The 27,900-nt window shown below is 42.5% G+C and overlaps 3 protein-coding genes across 19 annotated transcripts; 2 read left to right on the forward strand and 1 right to left on the reverse strand.

The window, feature by feature from the left end:
* The first annotated feature begins 188 nt into the window (after positions 1-188).
* si:ch211-107m4.1 (heterogeneous nuclear ribonucleoprotein U-like protein 2) lies at positions 189-10,921 on the forward strand. Its single transcript, XM_054792137.1, has 11 exons — positions 189-770; positions 2,004-2,080; positions 2,172-2,417; positions 3,701-3,813; positions 3,899-4,165; positions 4,253-4,375; positions 4,454-4,552; positions 5,317-5,485; positions 5,575-5,802; positions 7,049-7,101; positions 7,186-10,921. The coding sequence occupies exons 1-11, from the start codon at positions 307-309 to the stop codon at positions 7,246-7,248; spliced, it is 1,902 nt and encodes a 633-aa protein (XP_054648112.1). The 5' UTR covers positions 189-306; the 3' UTR covers positions 7,249-10,921.
* Positions 9,000-16,431, reverse strand: nudt22 (nudix (nucleoside diphosphate linked moiety X)-type motif 22). 4 transcript variants are annotated; one of them, XM_054792141.1, is made up of 8 exons: positions 16,333-16,431; positions 16,179-16,200; positions 14,117-14,216; positions 13,576-14,053; positions 13,398-13,511; positions 13,234-13,331; positions 9,579-9,672; positions 9,000-9,499 (listed from the first exon to the last, which is right to left on the reverse strand). In XM_054792141.1, the coding sequence occupies exons 3-8, from the start codon at positions 14,203-14,205 to the stop codon at positions 9,359-9,361; spliced, it is 1,014 nt and encodes a 337-aa protein (XP_054648116.1). In that variant the 5' UTR covers positions 14,206-14,216; positions 16,179-16,200; positions 16,333-16,431; the 3' UTR covers positions 9,000-9,358. The 4 variants fall into 4 exon arrangements, with proteins under 4 accessions (XP_054648116.1, XP_054648117.1, XP_054648114.1 ...); XM_054792142.1 differs by lacking the exons at positions 16,179-16,200; positions 16,333-16,431 and adding exons at positions 15,128-15,222; positions 15,389-16,152; XM_054792139.1 differs by lacking the exons at positions 16,179-16,200; positions 16,333-16,431 and adding an exon at positions 15,128-16,152.
* On the forward strand, positions 12,798-27,883 carry dnajc4 (DnaJ (Hsp40) homolog, subfamily C, member 4). Of its 14 annotated transcripts, none has more exons than XM_054792151.1 (10): positions 12,823-13,801; positions 13,869-14,055; positions 14,124-14,256; positions 17,265-17,339; positions 17,424-17,536; positions 20,516-20,606; positions 20,782-20,960; positions 21,585-21,755; positions 22,370-22,456; positions 23,800-27,857. In XM_054792151.1, exons 3-10 carry the CDS (start codon positions 14,221-14,223, stop codon positions 23,891-23,893), a joined length of 846 nt encoding a protein of 281 aa, XP_054648126.1. In that variant the 5' UTR covers positions 12,823-13,801; positions 13,869-14,055; positions 14,124-14,220; the 3' UTR covers positions 23,894-27,857. The 14 variants fall into 14 exon arrangements, with proteins under 14 accessions (XP_054648130.1, XP_054648126.1, XP_054648133.1 ...); XM_054792158.1 differs by having other exon boundaries at positions 13,416-13,801; positions 14,124-14,210; positions 17,420-17,536; positions 23,800-26,364; XM_054792155.1 differs by lacking the exon at positions 20,516-20,606 and having other exon boundaries at positions 12,798-13,801; positions 17,420-17,536; positions 23,800-27,875.
* Positions 27,884-27,900: the final 17 nt, after the last annotated feature.

Below are 27,900 nucleotides of genomic sequence, written 5' to 3' on the forward strand. Positions count from 1 at the left end.
AAATGAGTAGCTCTTGGCCATTTTCATTTTGTAAAAGTAGCTCTCAAGGAAAAACGTTGGTGACCCCTGGTATAGATTATGAGCCATGCTACATTCTCCGATGCGATAGGTGGTGGTAGGTGCCTTTAAAGTCATGGTTGCAACCCGCCTTCATACCAAAGAAGAAGAAGAAGGCGGCCAACCAATCAGAAAGCAGGGCTCCATATTAAACTGTTGTTTTGGGTGTGAAAGCTGCACCTTCCCCACAGTTTTACTTAATTTTTGTCGTGATAGAACTTTCTCCATATCCACTGTGTGACGGTAACAATGAAGCTAGCGGACATTAAGAAGCTAAAAGTAGCAGAACTCCGGTCCAGGCTTCAAGAAGCAGGTTTAGATCACAGGGGACTGAAGACTGAGCTCGTAGGCAGGCTGTGGTCGTCGCTGGATCACCGTCAAAGTGCAAACACAGATGAAGAAGACGTTAAACGTCAAGACGACGGCACGACGTTTTTAACAGTTGTAACGGGTGATCTACTGGGGCCGGCTTCTTCTTCCCCCGTCGATCCTGCCGCCATCGCCCTTGCAGACCAAACCACGAGAAAGTATTCCGACTCCACAACACAAACCGAGAGTGAAGAAGGCTTGCAGAGTCCGTCTACCGACTCTGAGCGGCCGCCAGGTGGCCAGGATGAGGACGGTCAAGCCGAGAGGAGCGAGCTGGAGCCACCACAGACAGACGACAGAGGTCGGGCTTTCTACGAGTTTAAAGAGGAGATACGATATAAAAGGTAACAGATAGTAATGTGGCTGTCTATAAATGGGTTTAAAACTACTAGTTAGAGTGACTCTTTTGAACATGTTCGTGATGCATTTTGCTTTAAATGAGTAACCGTGGAAGTGAACGTAAAGTGAGACCTGGTGTCGTAAAAGCGGGTGTCAGTCCATTCACGTTAGTGATGGAAATTTCGACTCGGCTCACTAAAAAGAGCCGGCTAGTTCGGCTCCAAACCGGATCCAAATAATGCGTATTGTGTAAAATGAATTAGGAATGTAAAATCAAACATGATATCAAATGTTTATTATTTAAAATAAATACATTTAAACCTAGACAAACAGCTACAAAATATATCAAAATATAATTTTATAAAAACAAAGACCCATCTCAATAGATAAATAAATAGATAAAGGTCAAATCTCTTCATGCAAACTGGCTCCTAAGAGCACCACAGCGTGAGTTTAACCCCGCCCGTCTCCCTGCTCAGTGTGGACACAGCAAAGCCGCCACGCATCTTGACCAATGACATTCGCCTTTAACAGAAAAAAAAGACGAGGAAAAAACTAATTGGCTCCCAACAACGCGAACCGGCTCCTGTCGTTCATCTCAAAGAGCCGGCTTTTAGAACCCATTCGTTCGGCTAATTTGTTAGTTCATTAATTCATATGACATCATGGGGACATTTTATGCCAGTCAGGTTTTTTCCCAAGCCATTTGGTGTCTTGGACGTGACATTTGCCAGAGGACATTCGGTTTTAAAACAGTTTAGAATGATCTCTCCTCAAATTAGTCTAAAATGGTAACACAATTATTTGTTACAACAAAAATTGTCTCATTGAGAATGCTGTTTTTGATCACATTTATCTTAACATAAACTCGTGCAGGAAAACTGCTCATTTTTTAAAGAATTTTGCCCACCGTTCCTTATGTGAGACATGAAGACGCCTTTTCTCTTTTCTGTGTGTTCTAAAGCTATGAAAACAGCAAAAAAGAGGCAGCTAATTAATGCACATATGCGATGCCTACAAAGCCCGCTATTAGAACACCTTCAACAAGGTTCTATGGTTTTATATCCATGCTGTAACCATTTGTTAACAGGCACGTGCAACGGAACGTGCACGCCCTCTGAATTACGTACACCCAGAGTTGCGTGAGTTGCGTTTGTACTCCGGTGTCCCTTAAAAGTGTATCATATTATATGACACTTTTGTCAAGATGCCAGTGTTGTATTCTCTCCGCCAACCAGAGCCAAGCCACCACAAGCGCCACCGGCGAGAGAGGAGACAGAGCAGGAAGATGAAGACACAGTTAGACTAGATTCATGTGAGCATTTCACCACTTCTTCAAACTTGTTTTTATGACAACATCAGCTCATTCAGTACTCTTTTATTTTTTTTGTTGTTGTTTCCCCTAGATCACAGTCACCTTCATTTTGAGGTTGGACCAGACGGTGCCTGCGGTCAGCCACGATTCTGGGACAGATTCCCCCTGCTGTGGTCGGGCTGCAGGCTCACCCACGGGGTGTCGCAAGGCTCGGTGGGCTATGAGGTGAGGCTGGAGAGGATGTTGTTCAGCAACCACGCGGTGGACGGCCTGGAAAGCAGAGAGTCCTACGGGATGCGAATAGGCTGGTCCTTGGCCCACACATCACTGCTGCTAGGTGAGAGACGTCACTCTCAGACGTACATTTACACTATCGTTAGGACTCTAACCGAAAATATATTACACACATGTAACTATACTACACCTGGAAGTTGACTCTGTCAGGAAAAGTTGTTGTTAATTTGTAAATAAGGGGACGTTATTACAATAATTATGATAACAGTGCAACTGCAAAGTACTCACAGCGCTTCATTCATTCTTTGCACGTTTCTCCACATGTGACAGCTCTATTGTGAAATGGAATCTTTTTTCCCCCCTCAAAACCCGACACACAACACCCCAGAATGACAACATGAAAAATACATTTGGAATTGTTTGAAAATGTATTAAAAATGAAAAAGTAAGAAATGACATGCAGGGTACACAGGTGTTCACATCCTTCGCCCCATTTTGTGTTGATTCTTTGTTGATGCACCTTTGGCACCCAAGTCCCAGTGGGTGCAGCCTGCAAGCAAACGCAAACATGAATGAAGGCACAAAAGCCATGGCAATTTATGGCAAACGCCGCAGCCCCAGTGTGGGAATATTTTGGTTTGAAACAGAATTAGCAAGGTGAGCCCATAAACACAGACGAGTCCATGTGTCACATTAGTTGGAAAGTACAGGACCAACTTGCATGCGCACCTTCATAACACAGTAAATACATACTGTATGTATACAGTGTATGCAATATATATTATTGCCTGTTATACACTCTACATGTTATTATGAATACTAATATGTCATTACTCATTATTATATCATCACCATATACAGTATGTATCAGTGATATATGACTCATTGTTTGAGTTCTGTATCATTTTTTAGGGTTCAGACAGATCCCTAATGACCTGGCTTAAAAGTACAGTAATCCCTCGTTTATCGAGGTTAATTTGTTCTGGACCCGACAGTGATAAGTGAATTTCTGCCAAGTAGGGTTCCTTTTTTGTTTTTTTAAACATGAATAGAGCCATCTAGACATGAAATAACACCCCATGTAGTCACCCTTACATACGTGTTACCAAATGTAGTAGACCTAATCAGGGAAAATAAGACATTCCAGGCAGTTTGCCTTGTAGGGCAGCATATTATGTGCCATTTTTATGCTTGAAAATGCTTAATTTGGTCAAAAAGTGTGCCCAATTTGCTTAAATATGCAGGTTGTTGTCAGCCACGAAACAGCGATCATTTCTACATTTATTTTTGAAAAACGGCAATGGAGTGAGGGAGCGCTGTTCAAACTACATGTCATTGTTTGTGATTTCTTCTAACACTCACTTGCGTTTCCCACCTGGCGTCTAGGTGAAGAGGCCTTTTCTTTTGCTTATGATGGACGAGCTAGAAAAGTGAGCGGTGGCGTGGAAGACAACTATGGAGAGACGTTTTCCGAGGGAGACATCGTTGGCTGTTATGCTGTGAATGACTTGTTTTTTTCTCTCTCTCTCTGAAGCTTTGTTCCAAGTGAGTTTGCACTAATCCTCAGTGTTCACCCCCCCACAGACTTTCTCCGCAAATGGCAGCGTTCAGCTCTCATTCCATAAAAATGGCCGTTTGATGGGCGTGGCCTTTTCCCTTGATGCATCAGTGCTTCGAGGCCGCGCCCTGTACCCTCATGTCCTCTGCAAGAACTGTGCTGTGCGCTTCTTGTTGGACCCCACAGCTCCTCCGTGGTACCGCAGCCCTCCTGGCTTCATCCCACTGGCGGCGCTCCCTGCTGGGCTGAGGCTTCGCAACACACTGGGCCCAAACTCCAGAGCGCAGTGTGAGGTGGGTTGCTATTAACTACCAATCAGTGGATTATTATTTGAAGACAAAGCCTCTTCCTATATTTTGGAGCTTCCACCGTGTCCACAGGTGGTGATGATGGTGGGTCTCCCTGCTTCCGGAAAGAGCCACTGGGCTAAAGCCCGCATGCGCCAGCATCCAGAGAAACACTACAAGCTGCTGGGCACGGAAGAGCTGCTGGCGTGCATGATGGTCAGCAGAAAATCATCCCGCCGCATCGTCCCCGCTCAGCTTGTCCAAACAAGTCAAATGTGTGTGATTGTTCTTTAGAGAGGAGCGAGGGAGCGCCAGATGCAGCAGGCCGCTCAGTGTCTGACCCAATTAATCCAACGAGCCGCTCACACGCCAGGCAACTACATCCTGGACCAGGTAGTGTTTACCTTGGCAACACCGATGGTGGAGTGTTCACAGTGAAACTTTAGAAACATTTCCATTGTTTTATTGATTTCGACTGATTTTATCCCCTTTCCAAGCTCCTCAAAAAGGTTTTAGCTTTTAGAATTCTTTGGCTTATTTTACTTTTATTTTCAAAAAACTTGAGTATTTAAATTTCTATTTAGTATTTACTGACCTTTTGGGCACGTGATCCAACATGGCTGCGTTTGTTACGCACACCATACAGCATGCTAACCAGGCGGGACAATGCAAACCAAGGCAAAATTATAGCATCACTTTTGGATGTTTATCAAAAAGTGCACAAACGACAGCAACATCTTAGCATCAATTTTTGATGTTCACCGAAAAACGGGGTAACTGTGACGGATGTTAACCGAAGCGCCACTGTATATATTAGTTGTACTTTATTCAGCAATTGAATTTTTTTTGCCAGAAATAACAATTTTTAAATTGTGTTTTATTTTAATGTATTTTTAGTCAAACATTGTCAGTTTAACAGTCGTATTTTTACACTTACCGGTACGAAAACTTTTTAGTTTAGTTTAGTTTTTTCAGCGTTTCTATAGTTGCTGTTGTTCTCGTCTGTGTGTGTGTTTTGGTGGCAGAGGGGATCTTGCTTTGTTTGTGTGTTGCAGGCGCTGTACAAATAAAGTATGATTTTATAACACTCCTCAATGCAGCAATAATAATACTAATAATAATACTAATAATGCAATCTTCACTTTGTTTTCCTCTAGTGCAACATCCTTTTCTCCGCACAGCGTTACAAGCTGCAGCTGTTCGCTGATTTCAGGCATCGCTCGGTGGTGGTGGTTTTTCCCTCAGCAGCCGAGTGGAAAAGACGCCTGTCAGAACATCAGAAGGACGGGGAAAAGATCCCCGAGATCGCCCTGCTCAAACTCCAAGGTGGGGGACAAATTCCCAGTACAGACAAAATGGGTAGGAGAAGGCTGCTTGACTCAAATGAAAATGACACGTGAACATGTGATGTCCAGTCAGCTGCAGTCTTCCGGAGCAGCACAGCGACCTTTTGGACGAGCTGCAGTACGCCGAGCTGCCTCAGGAAGCGGCGGGGGCGCTGCTGCAGGAGTACAAAGACGAGGCTCGCCGGCTGCTGCCCCCTGTTCCCAAAGTAGAGAAGAAGAAGAAATACCTGCAGAAGAAAAGACCCCACCCACATGGGCCTCTGCCACCTCATTGGATCAGGGAGAGCAGCTTAGACGGTACATACACTCCTGAGCAACATGTTAAGAGCCGTTGAAAAATTGCAAGAATTGATTGACATTTTGCACTGTTGGATCTTAAGGAGGTTCTCAGTAGAGCTTCAAAATAAAAAGAAGAAATGAAGAAATTGCATCAAATGGGTTTGGGCGTGCTTGATGCCAGTGTTTCCAGGAGGCTGGTGGGAATGTTGCTCCAGGTGCTGAAGATGGCTTCACGAGGGGCATCCTCTGTCTGGAACTCATGTCCATTTTAATAAATCCATCCCCAAATGTTCTCCATTGGATTTAGATGAGGGGAACATGCAGGATGGTCCAAAAGGGTGAGCTTATTCCTCTTTGTCAAGTGCAGCGTTGTAATGAGGGCCTTCAGTCATGAGGGATGCCCCCTGCAACATCTCCACACAGATGGCTGCCATTTGACGCCCCTGCATGACCTCAAGTTCCATTGTTCCATTGAAGGATCATGATGGTGGAAAACATCTCAGGTGGGATCTCCTTGTCATGCCAGCAACATTGGAAGCCATCAGGACCGTCAAGGAAGAAGAAAACTTTCTTCCACCTTTCAATGTCCCATGTTTGGTGCTGCCCTGCAAATTCCAAACATGCTTTTTTCTTCTTAAAAAGCTTCTCTGGCAGATGGCGTCTGATGGTTATTGGACTGCACTCGGCACCAGTAACAACCTTTAATCAGGACGAGGATGGTCCCGCGTCTTGGACAGCCAGTGTGATCATTTTTTTGGGTCTAGCACTTGACGTTTTTGTTCCATGAGCCTCAGGATGTTTTTCAGAAGTTTGAAATGAGTGTCTTACTGCGTCCAACCTCAGCAGTAGTGGCGCGCTGCGAGAGAGAGGCCTTGCTTATGCAGCTCAACAATTCCACCACCTTCAAAGAGAGAAAGCTGTTTTGCATCATGACAGAGTGAATACCTGACACTACATCACATTCAATCCACATTTTTACCAACATTTAAAGGCTGAGCTCGTCAACTTTTGATGAACAGCCTATTTCACTTGAATGCTTCTTTGTTTGTCTCCTCCCATTTCTTCCTTTTGCATTTTGAAGCTCTACTTAGAACCTCCTTAAGATCCAACAGTGCAACATGGACATTCTTCACATTTTTCAACTGGTCTTGACATTTTGATCAGGAGTGTATTGGACAACATACACACGTTTTATTCCCTTTAGTATCATTTCTTGTCGGTGTTATGGCCAAGCATCCCGTTTTAATGAATGTTTTTCTTTCAGGGTGGAATGACACAATGCCTCACATGCAGGCTTGGAACCCACAGCCCAGATATGTGAGTATATACAAGTATTAGCTTAGCATCAGTTGAATATTAATGAATTCTACCCTATTGATTGTATCTTATCTTCCATTTCAGTGGAACACTGTTTATTATGACCAAGCCATGTACTACAACAGTGGATATGAGGGCTACTGGTGATGATTGTATCTAGGGGTGATATCTAGGGGCCGATATGAGGAAATTATGATGTCATACCGATTAAATCTGATAATATTAAAAATATCTCCGATAACAGGCAGGGCCGCGGCGTTTGAAAAGTGCAAAAAGAGACCTCCATGGCGTCACACCGGCTGCTCATAGCGTGTGCCCGAATACGGTGCACTTTGCTGGGCCACAGCAGGTGGCTCCTCCACCTCTATACTCTGGTTCTCCTGATAGTAGTGATGTGGTAGTAGTGATGTCATATTTGATTAGGACTATCAATCAAATCCTAATTTGCTCCAGTCCTTCTTACCTCCAGGTGTGCACAAACTACACATTTGTAAAAAGTAGATACAAGAACTGGCAATGATGGACTCACCAGTGTCTGTGGATGTTCATTCAGTTGTTTCATTTTGGAGAAAAAAAAGCAGATCACAGAAATGACACAAAACTAAAGTCATTTCAAATGGCTACTTTCTGGCTTTAAGAAACACTAAAAGAAAAGAAAATGTGGTCGCTAGTAACAGTTACAGTACTTGTTTAGTCTGAGCAGAAGGCAAAAAAAATATGGAATCACTCAATTCTGAGGAGAAAATGATGCAATCACCCTGTCCATTTTCAATCCCAAAACAAACGCCTGCATCAGATAAGATGTGCTGGTTAGTCTGCAGTTAAAAAGGAGTGGTCACACCTTGGAGAGCTGTCACGCTAGTGGACTGGCATGAATCACGGCTCCAGCACGACAGATTTCACTTGAAACAAAGGAGAGGATTATCAGACTTGCAAAGATGTTGGTTGTTCAGTCAGCTGTGTCTAAAACCTGGACCAAGAAGAAACAACATGGAAAGGCTGTTAAAGGCAAGCCAACTGGTAGACCGAGGAAGACGTCAAAGCATCAAGACAGAAAACTTGAAGCAATATGTCTTGAAAACAGAAAGTGCACAGCAAAACAAATGGGAGGAAACAGGAGTCAACGTCTGTGACCAGACTGTAAGAAAGCCCCTGGAGGAAATGGAATTTACGTTCAGAAAAGCAAAACCAAAGCCAGCATGAACACGGAAACAGAAAACACCCAGGTTACAATGGGCACTAGTGGTGTGTTGAAGTCTTCTTTTCTTTATTTTTCATGATTCCATCATTTTTTCCCTCTGCTCGGTCTAAAAAAGTAACCACCCTCGGTCACTCTCCGGCCACCCCACAATTTTGACATTTTGCGGATCTGTGGTGCAGAACATTAGTTCAGCCTAACCGCTGTTTCTGCTCGGACGCGTTTCACTGCAGCACACAACCTTCCGTGTGGAGGAGCTGTCAATAAAAGCATGAACTGCAAGCGGTGGATAAGTTTTTCCCTGAATGCTTTGCTCGGTTCCGGTCAAGTTTTCTCACTATGTTGACTTTGACTTAAATGCTGAAGCGTGATTCAAATTCAAATGGTCTACAGCTAAAACAGGCGTGGCGATCGGCACCCACTTCCAGGTTTGGCCACCATGATGGTGAGCAGAATCCAGAAACTATGCATTGCAAGCATGTCCTCGGCACACTGCGCAGCTATTAATTGCTCTAATAGGCGCTTCAAAAGCGGTGGCGGAGCTACGGGGTGGCCAGTGGTGGCCGTGGCCGCCCCAATGAAAAATGTCTGGCTCCGCCACTGCTGACTACCATCATTTTTTTCTTAAATTTCTTTTAGTGTTTCTTAAAGCCAGAGAGTTGCCATCAAAATGACTTTAGTTTTGCATCATGTCTGTGATCTGCTTTTTCTCTACAGAATGAAACAACTGAATGAACATCCAGAGATTGGTGATTCCCTTGTTTTTGACAGAGGTTGTATTTTTTTTAAAAGTTACGGTATCTGTTTGGTAAACAAAAACAAAAAGATATCGTGCATCTCTAGTCGTATCTATGCAATAAAAGTGTTCAATCGGTGTTGACTTTTGACAAACTATGACTAAAACTGCCGTTTTTTGTTGTTTTTTTTTAAAAAAGGGTTTTATTGAAAATATTTGAATAGTTTTAAATGGACAGTTTGGAATAATGAATACTCTTTGCATAGCACTCTTGACAGGAGTAATAAAGCTCAAAAGTGTTCAAGCAGAGCTTCCCATCATGCCTAATGTGATCTCTGAGCATTGCTTTGTTGGCCTTTCGTTTCCACGCCAGGCTTCACACTTTGGTAAAGCAGCACGGCTCCTTTGGCGGAAGGACACAGCTCCGACCACAGGGGGCTGCCTCTGTCCAGCCCCAACACCTCCTGTTTGGAATAGATTTCCTTTATCATTTTAGAGTCACTGCCAAACATAAAAACAAACACGCAGGCCCACGTTTCTCACCGCTCTGCTGAGGAAGACGATGTCGGTGGACTCACTGGCCTCAGCTCCTCCTTTCCAATACAGCGCTTTGACTTCAGCAGATGACAGCGAACAACTGAGCGACACAAATGACACTTTTAGGGCCTAGCCACACGGGAACGTAGTATCAGCCTTTCAGCCACACGGGAACATAGTATCAGCCTTTCAGCCACACGGGAACATAGTATCAGCCTTTCAGCCACACGGGAACGTAGTATCAGCCTTTCAGCCACACGGGAACGTAGTATCAGCCTTTCAGCCACACGGGAACATAGTATCAGCCTTTCAGCCACACGGGAACGTAGTATCAGCCTTTCAGCCACACGGGAACATAGTATCAGCCTTTCAGCCACACGGGAACGTAGTATCAGCCTTTCAGCCACACGGGAACGTAGTATCAGCCTTTCAGCCACACGGAAACGGCTTCCAGAGGGGGGAAACGCCGGCTTGTGGTTTGCGTGTAGACAATAGTGGCTTCCAATGCCAGCACATCGTGCTCTGAAATCGATTCTCAAATCAAAAAATCGATACTTTGGACACTTCAGTCGTTTGAGGTCACGTTTGTCTGTTGAAACGTTGACCCCATCGTAAGCGGAGTCGTGTGTGAATTGTGAATAAAATTTCCATCCTTAAAGTAGTAATCGTTTATTTTAATGGTTTTATGACTTATTTTCTTTTTTTCTTGTTTAAAATACTATTTTCACATATTTTATGTTGTTTTTTCTGTTGTTGTCTGTTAGCTTGGCTATGCTGTAAATCACCACGCTACCTCAATTTACTTCAGGGTTTTAAAGAAATAAATACTCAAACTACCTCATTAGCCCCGAACCTGGGGAGACAGAGCCTTCTCCATCGCCACCCCCACCCTCTGGAATTGATTTGCCCCAACCACTCCGTGCCTGCTCCGACATTCCCAGCTTCAAAAACCAACTTAAAACCCACTTGTTTAAAGCTGTATTTAATGTTTACCTTTTTATACTTTGCTGCTTTGTTTTGCTTTGTTTCTCGTTCTGTTTGTTATTTAGCTTTATGCTGTTTTTATCTTCCATTCCATTGCGTCTTTGAGTACCTTGAAAAGCACGATACAAATAAAATGTATTATTTATTACGTTATTTAAATTAATCTTTGAATTATTATTTGATTTAACTTCATTATTGAATTGAATTATTAGTTTATTTAAATTAATAATGTATTTTTATTCCAATTATTTATTTAATGAATGAAATGTCTTATATTCTTTATGCTATGATGTGAAATACACAACTTTTCAAAACTTACCAGACACATTAGGTGAATTTGCAACATACTGTATCTGATCGGTTGAACGGTATCGCCGATACCAGCCTGAATTCTACTTCGAATCGGATTGGAAATGAAGTCAGTGGTATCGCACATCACTAGTAGACAACCAGCCCGCTTCTTTCCGAAACGTCGCCGTCACGTGACCAGCAGTGAGCTTTGACGACAAGCCAACATGATATCTGAATATTTCCACTAGCATGACTCTTCTCCTGATATTTTGTTGTCTTATTCTCCAAAATGACTGAGAAGTAATTCCACTTTGCCGTAAGTCTAGACGAGCTTTGGAAAGTGGAAGACGACCTACTTGTGGGCATGCGTTGTTTCTTCTTCTATGGTTTGGTGTGTCATGTGCTTCTGTCTGCATGTAGGTGTGCCTTGTGTATTACGTCCTTTTCACCCCGTCATCCGCTTGTGTATAACGTCCTTTTCACCCCGTCATCCGCTTGTGTATTACGTCCTTTTCACCCCGTCATCCGCTTGTGTATTACGTCCTTTTCATCCCGTCATCCGCTTGTGTATTACGTCCTTTTCACCCCGTCATCCACTGCTGTCCGGATGCAAATATTTACCAGTCTGGCACAGCGTGGACGCACATTTTATTTCAACCCACCAAATTTTTTGGGGGGGAAATGGCAGCAACATTTCCGTGTGGACAGAGCCTCGGTATGTGAGCAGATCTGAGTGAGGCAATGCCAGTTTTAAGGGTTTGCTATTGCTGCATTGGAGAAATATGCCACTTGGTGCTGACACGGGCCGACCTCAAATGGTTCCAGCGCAACATGAAGAAAAAAACACCTTGATGAGCAAATATTCGCTTTGTTTTTTGATTCCATCATTTAACTGCTAGCTGTCCTAACACTAAATCTGATCCTTGATGGAAAAAACAAAAAAACAAGAAGATTTAGTAATACATTAATGGTAAATAAAAAACATCAGCTAAACTATGGTTCCATTTTTAGTCACACTGCAGTCATCCCTCGTTTATAGCGGTTAATTGGTTCCAGACCCGACTGCATTAAGTGAATTTCCGTGATATAGGATTCATTGTTAATAAATGCTAGTTCGAGCACAGAAAACCCGTTTAGGACTTTCTAAATGCGGGTTTTAACATCATTAGAGCCCTGTAGACGTGAAATAACACCCCCAGAGTCACCTTGACACTCCTATTAGCAACACCCACATTGCAACTCTTATGCTGCAGGGTAGTGATGTTAGTGATGATACTGAAATATCGATACCAGCTCGTCATGCTATGAAATCGATTTGCAAATCAGTCATTTAATGTAATGTATGTCTGAAACCTTGGCCGATGGTAAATCACACAAAGTGTGAATTGTTTCAATCTTAAAGTAGGTTTTAATAGTCATTTATTATTACTTGTTTTCTTTTATTATTGTTCAAAATATAATTTTTGCATATTTTATATGATTTTTTTGACGTGTGTTTTTCTTTGTCTATTAGCTTGGCTATATCCTAAATCACTCCGCTACCTCAATATACGTCAGGGTTTAAAATCAAGGATCAAATTATTAATTTATGTAATTAAAAATACATACATTGGTTACACGTCTTGTATTCTTTATGCTATGACATGAAATACACTAAAATTCACTATACACATTAGGTGAATGTGCAAAGTATCAGCACCGCTGATACCAGCCTGAATTTTACTCAGTATCAGATCAGAGACGAAATCGGTGGTATCGCACATCGCTACCGCAAGGACTCGAGATGGCTGCTAGCTAGGCAGCCTCAAACCAGTTAGCCTCAAGTTTAGTTTTTTCTAAAACTTAAGAAGCCTTTTGGCTAAACTTACCACTTCCACACGGAATGTGAGGATAACTTTTTTTTTCACTCTTATCATGTGGGACATGCCATGGTTGACTTCATGCAGTGTTAAGGTAATGTCACGTAAGCTAATGTCTCATGAATGTTTTGTGTCATTACTGCCGCCTACTGAGCACAATACCACATTACACTTGTATTTCAGTATGTTTGGACTAATGGACCGATAGTCTACCACCAAACACCAATCATTCATTCATTCATTTCTGAAAAACCACGATATAGCGAGGGACGACTGTATACGTATTTTTAGCTACACTGCTAGATTTCGGAATTTATCATTGAGCTAATTGAGTTATTAGGGGGAAACGATATCATCATAATAGACTACGGTGTGATTTACATGAATAGGAACCAACACGCTTGTCTTTTCTTCACTTTTGACTGAAAGCCTTTGAGCTCGGCCCTCAGCAGCTCCAAGGTGGGAATTTGCGACTTCCCAATCCCCTGTAATGCGCCATCATCCACAAGTGTCAAAACCAGAGAAACCTGACGTAGAACTCTGCACTCGGTCTCCCGGCACTGGTGTGATTCAGGGCGACGCCCATCAGCAGAGGCTCTCCGAGGGAACTCAGCGGGACGTTCACCTGGAGATAAGCTGTCTATTAGTAAGCAAGCTCGCTTCTATTACTGACCAATCAAAGAGGGCCTACCTCGTCTCTAATCTCAGCACACACAGATAAGAACAGCTCAGACACAACAGCTTCCGGACGCTTTTGTAGCAGGTTGATGGTGATCTTCTCCTCACCCAGACTCTCACACACCAGCTGAGGATGACCAGAATGTCGTTTAGGCAACATGAATGAATGAACCACGAGCACAAAATGTTACCTTTGGTTCTGGGTGACCACCGGGAATGTCCAGCTTCTCGCCCGCCTCCGCTACCTTCTGGCTGCGCCTGATCAACACCACCTGTTTGTCGCCAGTGCACATGATGGCGCCCACGCCTAACGGTTGGGCCAGCAGGGCATCGCTACTGCCGAAGTCCGCCTTACCACGTCCACGGAGCTCTGCCACCTGGGCGGACCAGTTGGTCCCCAGGTAGTCCTTGTAGGAGGTGAGTCCAACTCTCAGCGTGAGCAGCGGCACCTGCATTGGCTCAACGCTTCCCTTCTCCTCTGTAGAGCCTTGGAATGACTGAGTGCAACGTGAGAGCTCCGCGGCAGGTGACTGACTCAAAGGTGACGCCAAGTGGAAAGAGTGCAGCCTGAATTTGGCGCCGTTGAAAAGCCACGGCTCCTTGCACACCCGTGCCGCCCACACCTCCTCGATGTGACGTTCAAGAGCTGCGTCCGTCTGACGATTATACCTGTAAGTTCACAGTTAAGCACCTCACACGCTGGAAATATGTCTTCATCATGGATAATCCCACCTTTCAGAGAGCTCCACCTGCACTTGTGACTGCCTCAGCCCCCGCCAGGTTGCACAGTGCAGCAGCAGAGACACTTCAGGGTCCATCATCTACTGTACGTCTTGATGAAGGTGTTTGTAAAGACGAAAACAGAAAATAACGTGAGAGGTGACGAGGTCCAAAGAGCACATTTATGGCTACATGCTTTATCAGACATCGTATGACATCATTTTACGATCACAATACCGAAAACTTGATTATCCATTGCAAGGCAGTGGAAATTAGCTGCGTCCAATTTAATGCAATGGTCTGCAGCCGACGAAGGCCAGTAGCTGACCCGGTCAATGTATGATGAAGGCCAGCAGCCGACCCGGTTGACGAAGGCCAACAGCCAGCCTGGTCAGTGTACGATGAAGGCCTAGTCCATGAAGGCCAGTAGCCTACCTGGTCCATAAAGGCTGCATGAAGGCCAGCAGCCGACCCGGTCGACAAAGGCCAGTAACTGACCCGGTCCATGAAGGCCAGCAGCAGACCCGGTCGCTGTACAATGAAGGCCAGTTGCCTACCCGGTCAACAAAGGTCAGGCGTTTGGAGGCCGGAGGCTCCTCCTCCAGCCTTATGAATTTCAACCAGGGATCAGCAGCAGTCAGAGACCTTCTCAACACACAACACACTTCCGGCCTTCAAAATAAGAGCACTATGCATCACATCTTGTTTACTTGTGGTAATAAAATAAAGGTGGAAATGAAATGAAATGAAAAATAGCCGCTACTGCCACTGCCACTACTAACCACTACTACGAGGAATATTATGGAGTTTGTGCCAATGGACGACCAACCATTTTTGGTCGCTGTGCCCTTTATTTTTTTATAAGACGCTCAAATCAGAGGGGTTTACTGCCAAGCGAGTGTAGTGGGTTAGCGAGGTCTGTTGAGTCTAAAGCCAGGCTATTTCAGAGCAGTAAAATATGAAAACAATACAGATGTAACGGATGCCAGCCTGTGAGGCTGTGCAAGTGTACGTTGGTAAAACCTCATTCCCTCTGCCTTGAGAGCTGCACTGAACACGCAGTCGACAGTCCCGCCTTTTGGCCGTGTGGTCAGCGCTCGTCTCCCATCACGAAGGTCCTGTGTTCGGGCCCCGGAGCGGGCAGTGTGAAGCAGGGCGGGTTACACAGACATAGGTCAAAGATGAAAAAAAGACCGTTGTTGCTCCAGTTGTAATTTTTTAATGGATAAGGGTTAGCGTGTCAAAGTTGCACAATGTTGAGCGTTAATGAATGAAAACGCTCACACATTCACACGCTCAGCAATTTTCCGCCAGCAGTCCTCCTTCGCTCTATTGGCGGCAACAGTGTTGCTTTCGGCCGTCATAATCTTTTTCAGCTCCTCAGAACGCTCCAGAATAATGACCGTACTTGCTCCTCTTGTGTAAAATATGACGAGAAGTGCGTCCTCGTCGAGATTTGCCACCCACGCTACTGTGCAACAGCTGTCGTAAACGTCGAAATATGCGTCCGTTTTGAAGGAGAGTCACATTCAGAGGCACGTAGCATGTCAAACATGGCGTTTTTAACAGCATGAAGCATCACTTGATATAATGAAAGATAGCTTTTTTTCAACCTATTCAACGATGACGATGACAATAGCGATTTTTGAAGCAGCATTACATTAAGACTTGATAATTAAAGATAGCATAAGTAAAAGGCTGAAAAAAGCTACCTTTCATTATATCAAGTGATGCTTTTACCATGTTCAGGAAAAGCATCATACATTGTAAATGTCATCGTTGAATAGGGTGTCGTGTAAACATGTATATTAAATGACAAAATACATTAATACTGGATTATTTTGTATTAAGACTCCACTCTCCTTCGACAGTTAGAACACTGAAAACATGTTTTTTTGCACATGCATGCATGCGCAGTAGAGGTAGGTGGCAAATCTCACCTGGATAGCTTCATTTTTGCGCGGAAGTAGAATCATATGACGTCAAACGCAACACAAATATGGGCAAACTACAAGATTTTAAATGTTTATTTCCATAGTTGTGAACGGTCTTAAATGACAGATATTTCCCTTACCTGTGTGGAGTGTGTATCTTTGCTTTCTCATCCGCAAGTGGCAGCCAGTGTTCAAACAACAAAAAAACAGGAGACAAGAGGAAGTGAATGCTGTGAACAAAATAACTTCCCAATTTCGTAGTTTGTGAACACAAATGAACTACCAAACACTAACAGAGCATCTTCTTTTTCATCGTTCGCTCCATCTGATGTGCTAGGATTTTGCGACAGTGCAAACCCATTGGCGACTTCCCTCGACGGTCCCGGGTCCAGTCCAACCAAAGGAAGCGATTTCGTTGGTTGGCATGCACACACGTGACCATAAAAAGCTTTTTTTAAAAAAATTGAAACCAGATGAAAACGCCAATAAATTACATGTACGCATTTGTTAATGCATGTCGATTTATTGCAAAACAAGTAACCAATGTAGTTATAGTATTCAGTCAAACAATTAAATCTTGAAGCAAGATTCACGTTTGGTGACAGACATGTGCCAAGATTTTCGTCAAGGAACCGATATTCAATCTTGTTTCCGGTCGTAATAAAAATAATTGTATAATATGTATGGTGAAATAAAGCCTTTGCTTTATTTTGAAGGGGCCGTATTTCTATTTCCGGGTTGAGAGTCGCGTATTCACCGGGTTAACACAACTGCTCTCAAATGTGTTATGAAACCCAGTCATTCTTGGTATGTCAGTTTTCTGCTTTCTGTCCACAATTCCGCCCTTTAGTAAGAAGTTCAAGCTAATTAATTTGTCGGGGTTTTTTTGCCTTATTTACAACGCGTTGTTAGCAACTTGTTTGTTTGGATTGTTGTGGGCATGCGCTGACAGGCGATCGAGTGCTTGATGCTAACTCCGGCTAGCACTGTCGATGTTGTTTATTATAGTGTGGTACATCGTGTTAGTTACGTTGTAAGGTCATTTGTTTGCCCCGCAAAGGTAAAAGTCACGTTCAAAGGCGGTACCATTCTTGCTTGCACAGTGTCAACGCCCAACGAAGAAACATTTAGCCCACATTATGACACATAATGGCTTTAAAATGACAAATGACTTTGTGATGGCTTTGTTGCCCTTCTAAATAACAAATCGCACTTGTGGTCCTCAGACAAGTCAGGGGGCGGGGAGGAGAGCAGTTGCTGACATCACTATTGTGCCCTTTTCATGTAACTGTCTAAACAAGGTAACCAAATGTCATCTTCTTGGTAGCACAGTTACACAGCTGTAATTGACACCTGGTTAACACATGCTCTTTCTGCAAAGGAAGCGCTGCGGGCATCTTATCGCCATGCAGTTGGAGGCGCAGCTTCGTCTCTGCCAGAGTTGCCTGTGGTGCTGGAAGAGTGGACTGCGTGTGTTCTCCCAGAGCGTTGCACAAAGGTAACATCTATAAATAAACTCCCGCTCCACCTGTTTGGTCAACATTGCCCTTGACTTCAAACCACCGTGTTCAACCGGCACATACAATCCTATTATATTCTTTTGTGCTTGGTCTGCCACTGCTGTGTGACGTTATATGCTTTAACAATGGGACTTTCCATTTCCATACCACGGAATATACTTAATCACACTCGGGGTGCACCAAATGTCAAACACGATTTTCTTGCTTAGAATTGAGATGGTGATTCCCTGAGGTGCGTACGCCAAAGAAATCACAGTTTTTACATTTTTATTATCATTATTATAAGACTCTTCATCATCTTGTTCTGCCTTCAAGAAATATTTAATGGACTTTCTGCCGCAAGCAAGAAGTTGAGGAGGGATTTTAAAAAAAAGAAGTAATGAATAGAACAACAAAATAATCCATCAAGTCAGAAACATGGCATGCTCGCTCACTCCACAGTGCATTCATGCAAAGTCCTGTCACAATAACAAATTTTGTTGGACGATAATTGTCCTAGAAATGATTGCAGATAAACGATATTATTGTCAACATTATTTTCAGACCATTTTTTCATGAATGTAATGATACTATGTGGCTTATTAATGCGAGAGCACTGTATCGAAAGCAATAAACTTTACTTTCTCAAGAGTATTTAACACTGCAATGGTAATGTCAAGAGCTTTTCAATAAAATAAATCAAAAAAACAAAATCATTAGGCAAACAAAAAAAACCAATGAAAATAAAATGGACTCTCAGTCTATTTTATCAAAAATTGCACTTCAATAAACTGCAAAAATTGCACTTAAATCCCAAGAAATCAAAATATTTCAATTTTGACTTAGTGTCACTTTTGTTATTGTCCAAAAAAAACACCGGAGAAATAACCCAGAAATCGTTGACATTGTGAGTTCCCTCATTGACTTTTCTCAACATTGTGTGTGGAATACGCTGTTTACGTTGAATGAGCTGCAACGTTTTGTGGGAGTTTGGTCAACGTACATGTTTTGGATGCAGCAAAATGCGTTTGGTCATGCTTCGGGGCTCACTGAAACGTAAACGTCATTGTTTTTGACGCACACTTTGTCATGTCACAAAATGACGCGGCGCAAAACAGGCTGAAATTGGCATCAGATGGTGTTTTATGGGGCACCATAACAGGCACCAAGAAAGTATCGGATCGTGGCGCACATGACACACACAGCTAGCAAGTGGTGCACTCGCTAGCATGTAGCTAGGACAAAGAGACTGAATGACTGACAGGAGGGTTCATTCATGAACCAACACGTTGAGACACATGCACAGAGTGAATCCTCTTGTCATCCAGCCTGTTTGGTAGAGAAAGAGGAGGAAATCAAACGTCAGTATATCCAGGCTGTCAGTCGTACAGGAGTTGTCCAACGAGGGAAAGGCTTCTTGAGACGTCATCTGTACTTCTGTGAAGAAGGTGTCAGATGTTTCGCTCCTCATCCGAAGAGCTTCGTCAGCGAACTAATAAGTGCTGGTAGCTTAGGCCTTAAATACAGTAAGAGTGGGTGGAATTGGTGTGCCAACACCCTCCTCCTATTGGTTCCTTACACTAAGACTGGGCGGAGTAGTGGTATAATCCTCTCCTGCTATTAGCACCTCCGATAAAAGGGAAGTGTCGCTCCCTGAGTTGGGTATGAACGACTCTGATACTGGCTCGTTAGCATCTATTGTTCTGGCTCGGCCCTGCCTTCACCTCATTTGCAAGACTAAGAGCTGTGGGTTTTGGTCTCAGTAACCTGCTGAACACAGGGTCCAAATTAAACCTCAAACCACCATTCCGATTCAATGATGGGTTCTGTTGTTTGACAAAAATAGCTTCCTTTACTCCTCTTTCAAACCATCTGTTTTCTTTGGCCAAAATCTTTACATCGCTGTCCTGAAAAGAGTGATTGGTAGCTTTCAGGTGTAGATGTACTGCTGATTGAGGACCACTAGAATTATCCCTGCGATGCTGATAAAGCCTTTTTTGGAGCATTTGCTTAGTTTCCCCAATGTAGTGCTCTTTGCATTCCTCATCTTTACAGTGGATGGAATAGACCACATTGCTCTGTTTCTGGTTTGGAGCCTTGTCTTTAGGATGCACTCATTTTTGTCTCAGGGTATTTACTGGTTTGAAATAGGTAGGAATTCAAACTGGTTTGAAATAGGTAGGAATTCAAACCAGTCCATTAATTAATGTCATCGCTCCTCCTCCGAGCTGATATTTCGCTCCTTTAATCCCAGGACATCTCTAGGTGGTGAAGCAGTAGCAGGGACGTCTCCCTACCACTCCCTGTGGCCGGTACGAGGGCCCTCCGAATCGACTCTGAGCCCCGCAGCGTGTTTAACTCCGCCCCTCCACCTGCTCAGTGTGGACACAGGGATGCCGCCACACATTTTGACCAATGTCCCATCCATCCATTTTCTATACCGCTTCTCCTCATTAGGGTCGCGGGGGCATGCTGGAGCCTATCCCAGCTGACTTCAGGCGACAGGCGGGGTACACCCTGGACTGGTCGCCAGCCAATCGCAGGGCACATATAGACAAACAACCATTCACACTCACATTCATACCTATGGACAATTTAGAGTCACCAATTAACCTCGCCTGCATGTTTTTGGGAATGTGGGAGGAAGCCGGAGTAAAACCCACACGCACACAGGGAGAAAATGCAAACTCCAAACTCCAGGGGAGAATCTAACCCAGGTCTTCCCAATCTCCAGGCTGTTCCTGTATTGGCCAACGTGCTAACCACTAGACCACCGTGCGGCCCTTGACCAATGTCATTTGAGAAAAAAATGAATTGGCTCTCCATGTCGCGAACCGGTTCCTGTCGTTCATTTAAAAGAGCCGGCTCTTAGAGCCGATTTGTTTGCAGCCAACGCATCGCTACCAGAAATGATGGTATTTCTGGTTTTACTGGTAAGGAATAACATACTTTGCTGTGTTTTGTTTGTTTCATGGCAGAAAAGCTGCAAACTACTACGACCTGCTGGGAGTCAAATGTGATGCCACCTTGGATGAAATCAAAAATGCATTTTTTGACAAATCTAAAAAGGTAATCATATATTTGTTTCCCATCGGGTGTTTAGAAAATATCAGACCACACGGGGGCAGCCTTTCTCAAAGTAGCATCTACCGTGTTTCGTCCTCCAACCAAAAGCAGAGATAATGTTAGAGACGTCCGTATCTGTGTTAGTGTGGACTGACATGTTCGTTGTATGCGACCGCAGCTGCACCCAGACAGCGACCCGTCGAACCCGGCCCTGCACAGCCAGTTTGTGCAGCTGAACGAGGCCTACCGTGTGCTGAGCAAGGAGCCCAGCAGGAGGGAGTATGACTTCAAAATCAGACATCCATACGGAGGAGGAGGAGGCCAGGCCTTCCGATCAGCATCCAGTCACGGAAACAGGTGATGATGCATTTGAAGGCATTTTATTGCAGAAAAATAGCAACTGATTTGAAAATGTCATAGCAGAAAAACAATATTCTGTTCATGGGAAACCTGTAAAAAAACAAAGAAACAAACATGACATAAGGCAGTCAATTCTGAAGGTATGAGCTGCTCCTTTTCACAACTGAAACAAAAACTACAAACAAAAGTAGCTTAGTTTAACTGATTCCTCTTGAAAGCATGAAAGATGTGAAAATACGTTGTTGGGATTGGGCATTTGGGATTATTTGGTATTGAATGAGTTCCGCATTAGCGAAACTTCCTTCCTGGGTGCATTGATTTCACATAGCAACATAAAAAGGAACGCTACACCTAGCATCAAAAACAAAAACACAGCAGCAGTAGGCAGCTCCCATATGTAGCGTTACCTTACGCTAGTGGCCTGAGGCATTGTGAGCAAGTGTGTGTGTGTGGTGAAGCTAGTCGCTAGCCGGCTAGTAGCTAGCCGGCGTGGTGTGGCGAGGTGTCCCTACGCCAGTATTGTCGTTCTTAGGCGTAACAATGTTAATAACAATAATAATAACAATGTCGCTGTAGCTTGGTAAATATGCAGGTCACATGATGGAAATTTCTCTCCCTCAGCAGCACGGCGGCGCAGGACAACATGCGTTACTGGGAGCAAGTGTATCAGTCCCACACCCAGGAGATGTCGGCAGAGGAGAGGGAGCAGCAGCGGAGGAGGAACTTCCGCCTCATGGGCTACTGTCTGCTCACCATGGCGCTCAGCGTCGGAGTGCACTTCATCTTCTTCAGGTGGCCTTTCCTGCATGAGAAGTTAGGATAAAATGTCGAGACCTTGGTGTCACGCAAAAAAAAAAAAAAAAAAAACGCAAATGGCCCTCAGCCTGGAGTTTGGGCACCGGTGATGTTAGTCAGTAACTTCTAGTTGGAGGAGTTTATGACACCAGAGAAAGAAAGTGTGAAACGTGTGAGGCAAGAGGTTACCTTTGGTTTTGTTAAAACCAGCAACAATCTTTGTTGCATCGGGAAAATAAGAACACATTTGGTGCACATTTGGATAAATTTGATTAAAGATGAAATGTTGAGGAATTTTCTGTCACTTTTTGCCTCTAAGGAGTGCTTTGGTTAGCCACCAGATCCAGCAGGCAGCAGGCGCCCATGTGCAATGTGCATTTCTGCCCCCAACAGGACTGACGTGGAACAGCATCGCTTGGCTGTCATGATTTTTTTTTTTTCTTTCAGTCAAACAACTTTGTTGCCTTTCAAAGCACGATGCAGCTTTCCTCCCCGCCCGGTCTAACAGCAGCAGTACTTCCACGTCAGCATAGCGTGATTGCCTCTGCTGGATCTCTGATATTATTAGCTTCAGCAAACTTGTCACTTGTCGCTGTGTCCGCCCGCTACAGAAAGCTGGAAGAGGTCCACACTAACTACATGGACGAAAAGGATCGCGTCATCGCAGAAATATACAAAGAGTCCAAAGAGAGGGCCAGGTGGGTGGGGCACTCCTTTTAAAATCATTTGTGTTCCTGCAATAAAGTCGTCCCTCACTTATCGCAGTTAATTGGTTCCAGGCCCAACCGTGATAAGTGAATTTCTGCAGAGTAGAATTCCTTATTTAGAAATGGAATATTTTTGTAGTTATGGCATAGAAAACCTGTTCCAAATACTTTTAAAACAAGATTAGAGCCCTCTAGACTTGAAATAACACTCATATAGTCACCTTTACACTCCTAAGATAGTTTACCAAGTAGGGGAGCAGAATGGGTGGCGGACAGGACGTGAGTCGTGGGTTCAGAGTTCAGTGTTAGCTTGTGGTGGGTTACGGCTGCAACAGTAGCTCGTGTTAGATGAGCTCAATCAAAGCTGCAGTAAAAGCCTGTTGTTCTGGCGATCACGTCTGGTGCTTGTCTCACCGAACAATTACTGACACCCAGTGGCCAATGTAGAATACTACATCCACAAATTGGATTGTCTTCGTAATGGCTTATATTTGCATTTTAGTTCCCTGTAATTTAGTTGAGTTCATCAATTATGATGTTCTATCTAAGCATTTTGACTTTTTGTCTCATAATGTTGACATTTTATCTCATAACTATGACTTCCTTACTTTTTATCGTGGAATTTGGACTTTTTACCTCATAATTTTGACTTTTTACCTCATTTCAACTTTTTATCTCCTAATTTTGACTTTTTATCTCATATCTATGACTTTCTGACTTTTTATCTCATGATTTCAACTTTTTATCTCATAATTTCAAAGTTTTATTTCAGAACAGCGATTTTCTGACTTTTTATCTTGTAGTTTTGAGTTTTTATCTTAGAATTTTGACTTACCTAAATGATGGCTTTTTATCTCATAACTATGAATTTTTCTGTCCTAATTTCAAGTTTCTTATCTCCTAACTATGACTTTCTGACTTTTTAATCACATCATTTTGACTTTGTGTCTCATAATTCTGACTTTCTTATCTTATCTTATCTTGTGTTGTGAGATCACTGAAAGCTGCAGTGAAATCCTGGCCAATGTAGAATGCGACATTGGCAAATGGAGGGGTCTTTGTAATGGCTTATATTTGCATTTTAGTTCCTGTAGCCTGTTTATGCTTAAAAATGCTTCATGTGGGCATAAAGCCTAATGTTTGCTTGGATATGCCTATTTTTTGTTTTAAACAAACGTGATCGAGTCAAGTAGAGAAAATGGGCGACTGTGCTGTGGAACCTCCCGAGTCAGATGCCCCAAAAGTTGCAGACTTGTCTACTCGGGACTTCCCTTTTATCGGACGTGCACCTGCGGTCCGTTTGGTTCTAACTTGTTTCTCTGCTGTTTTTGCAGGGTCAACGGCTTTAAGAAGCAGACAGAAATCCTGCGACAGAAACACGCCGAGTTTGTGGAGAAATACAAAATGGGCAGCGGTGGAGAGAAGTAGGAGGCTTTGAAAGGTTGCCTCATTTGAACGTGACGCATACGTGGCACATGCATGTGCTGTCATCCACCGCACTGGAGCAACGGGAAAAAAGGTTTTGCAATGGTGCGCTTTGTGGCGCTCAAGCCGGCATCAGTGACGGACATTTCATTTCACCGCCGACTAACGTGAGCGCGCAAGCTACAACCATGACGTAAAAAGTCCAAGTCAAGGGATACGAAAGTGGGAATTGGAAGGAAGAAAAGTGGAAATGATGAGATACAAACTGCGCGTCTTCACCGGAGCCTTGGTCACATGGCTCTCGGCGTCTGGCATCTCATCATTTCCACGTTTTATCTCAGAGTTCTGACTTTGCTATCTCATGATTAAGTAATACAATGACAGGAACGTCAGCATTCATTCATTTTCTATGCCGCTCGTCCTCACTTGGGTGGACTTTTTGTCTCGTAATGATGACTTGTATCTCATAATTAGGACTCTTTATTTCATGGTTGACTTTTTGTTATTATTTGGACTTTTTATGTCAGAACTATGGCATTTTACCACATAATTATGATGTTTTATCTCGTAATTATGACTTTATTTCATGATTGACTTTTCCTCATAATTATGACATTTTATCTCATAATTATGACATTATCTCATAATTTTGACGTTTTATTTAATGCTTGACTTTTTCTCATAATTTAGACCTGTTATTTTATATTTATGAGTTTATATCTCAGAATTTTGACTTCATATTTCATAATTTGGACTTTTTGTGTCCTAATTATGACCGTTGGGATATTTTTTTCCTCTCTGTGGCGGACAGGGGCTTCCGTATATTAGCATATACTGTAAATGATATTATTTGTCATCTTTTCCATTGATTCTTCTGAATAGTGATCATCACCTCCCCGTCCTTCATGCCCTTCTTTTGTACTGAATAATCCACCTTTCACAAGAAGATTGTACTGCTTGTGTTCTTCCTTGTGACGCTACCAATTTGATCCCTTTGCGTTGTATTGGAATGACCCCCTCGCATAATGGCCCCTTTCTGTATAGATTATGAAATACTTGAGTGGCGTCATGCAGAGGAAAGATGCTTTATTGATTTTGGGAATGGTGATTGAGGTGCCTAAAGTGGCGTGTGAACCGCACTGAAAGTTCATCAAATGTTTTCTTCTTCTTCTTCTTCTTGTGTTGGCCCCGCGCTACCAGATAACGTTTCCCCCTCCTCCAAACGCCCTCATGTGCTCCGTCATAACCCAAACACGCCACCATGAAGGCGACTCCAAACACACACACACACACACACGATTGAATTGACCTTCACAGACATTGAAGGTTGTCCAATTACGTTCAGTGCCGCACATTCCTCACAAGCTATCATGTGCAAAACCACTGATGAAGATCACAACATCAGATGCCAATTACTGACTTGATGCATGGCAACACTTTTCATTGGTGTTTTTAATATCCTAATCTTAGTTATTTAGCACACAAAAACATCCACACAAGTGATTGTACATGTTTATTGTAACGGGAAAGCTTGGATTATTTGAATGCAGCCAAGGTTTGTCCACTTTGTCTTTGCTGACCTCACGCGGCCTCAAACGTAATTACACCTTTCATATGTAATCATAAACAGGTGCCTCAATTGTAGGCACGCTTTTTGTTTTATTTGGACTCATTTTTAAATGATTTATGATACGTTGTTGTTTAGATTCAAATGTAATATCCACACTAAAAAAAAGATGTAGAAGTAAGCTCTTTTACCTGCAATTCACAATTTCTTTTTAACTTTATGGTTAATTGAGGTTCCTTTTCTTGGATCTGCATGTCAGTTTGAAGTGTTCATACCGGTCATTCCCGGCCTTTGTTGAGCCAAAGCACATCAATCTCACAACCACGACGGACTATTTATTAGGGCCGCAGTGGGGAAAAAATAATAATAATCTCAGATTTTGAGAATAAAATTGTAAATTTAGGAGAAAAAAAGTCCTAACATTACGAGAATAAAGTGGTAATATTAGGTGTCAGAGGGAAAACAGAGCCTGGCTCTTCAGGAAGGAAGGAAACTTGCCTCTTGCTTCAGGCTCGCTTTTATTTGAAACAGCAGTTGAGCACAAACAGATCAGCATGTCTAGCTAGCACTTTCACTTCTCTAACGTTAGGAGTTTTTCATTGTAAATTTACGACAATAAAGTCGAAAAATTACAACTTTATTCTCATAATATTACACGTTTTTTATCGTAAATTTACGACACTTTAACATTCGCAACAGGCATTGCCTGAGACAGCTATTCGAAGGCGGGACTTATGTGGCCTTTGGCCTTGAGCAAAGGTAATATTACGACTTTTAAAGTTACAATTTACGAGAATAAAGTTGTAAATTTAGAGAAGAAAGACATAATTTAAGAGTTGTAAATTACGACTTTATTCTCATAAATTACGACTCTTTTCTCGTAAATTACGACTCATAATTTTATGACTTTTTCTCGTAAATTTACAACTTTATTCTCATAAATTGCAACTTTGTTCTCGTAAATTTACAACTTTATTCACTTAAAACTTTTTTTCTTGTAAATGTATGACTTTATTCACTTAAATTACAACTTTATCCTCGTACACTTATGACTTGTTTCTTCGCAAATGTACAACTTTTTCTTGTAAATTACGACTCTTTCTTACAAATTTATGACTTCATTCTTGTAAATTGCGACTTTTTTCTCTGAATTTACGACTTAATTTTCATAAATGTACAACTTTATTCATGTAAATTCACGACTTTATTCTCTTAAATTACGACTTTTTTTTCCTCGTAAATGTACAACTTTTCTCGCAAATTCCGACTCTTTTTCCCATAAATTAACGACTTTAATTTCGTAAATTGCGACTTTTTTCTCGTACATTTACGACTTTATTCATGTCAATTTACAACTTTATTCTTGTAAATATACAACTTTATTATCGCAAATTGTGACTAAATTTACGACTTTAATTTATGAGAAAAAAGTCATCATTGAAGAGTCGTAAATTCCAACTTTATTCTCGTAAATTTACGTCTTATTCTTGAAATCTCTGATTTTTTTCCCCATCCATCTGTCCCATTATGGACAGAGGAAGGCGTCTAATTCCAAACACTAATTGACCAATGCGGCCCTAATCCTCTGTCGTACACGACACACCACCAAACAAAATGTCACAAAAGGTTTCCACACGGGTTCCTTACGTGCGTTCAGTGGAACCTTGGTTAGCCTCATGAATTTGTTCCAGAAGGTCTGACTGGAACCGAAACGGACTTTGAGGGAATCGAGTTTTCCCTTAAGAAATAATGTAAATCCGTTCCAGAAAGACAAAAACGTTAACCCAAATCACATTTTTATAGATTTACAATAATAGTTGGCCATGCAGAAACGATGGACAATGCCAAATGCGTGTCAGTCCATGTCAATGACGAATGAAAGGGATAAACGAGCATATAAGGTTGCGTTTACGTTCAAAGAGGACGTGATTGTTGACGTGAGCGTTCCCAAACACACACATGTAGATATGCCAAGAAGTTCCGTATGTTTCAAGAGGCTTTGTCATAAAGGTGAAAAACCTCACTACTTTTTGGCTTTTCCCCCGTTTTGCTGCTCTTTTTTTTTTTCAAGTAATATTTTGACTTTATTCCCATAATGAATATAACTTTTTTTCCATAGTGTTATAACTTCCCCCCACCTATTTTTTCAAAAATGACAACTTTATTTTGTTTTGTTTGTTTTTCATAATATGACTTTAAAAGAAACATTTTTTCTTTAATGTTTCTACGCTATGCTACTAAAATGACATTTTTCCTCATATTACGCATTTGTGCTTGTAAAATTGCAACCTTTTTCTCATTAGAGTACAACTTTTTTCTCAATATTTGGACTTTGCTCTCGTAATTTTTTTTTTTTTTTAATCATTTCTGCTGGATTTTTTTCCCAACTATTTCAACTTCTTGTAATTATGACTTTATTCCCTTATTTTGACTTTATTCTCGT

The sequence above is a fragment of the Dunckerocampus dactyliophorus genome, chromosome 11 (genome assembly GCF_027744805.1).
Source record: "Dunckerocampus dactyliophorus isolate RoL2022-P2 chromosome 11, RoL_Ddac_1.1, whole genome shotgun sequence".
Taxonomy (NCBI): Eukaryota; Metazoa; Chordata; class Actinopteri; order Syngnathiformes; family Syngnathidae; genus Dunckerocampus; species Dunckerocampus dactyliophorus.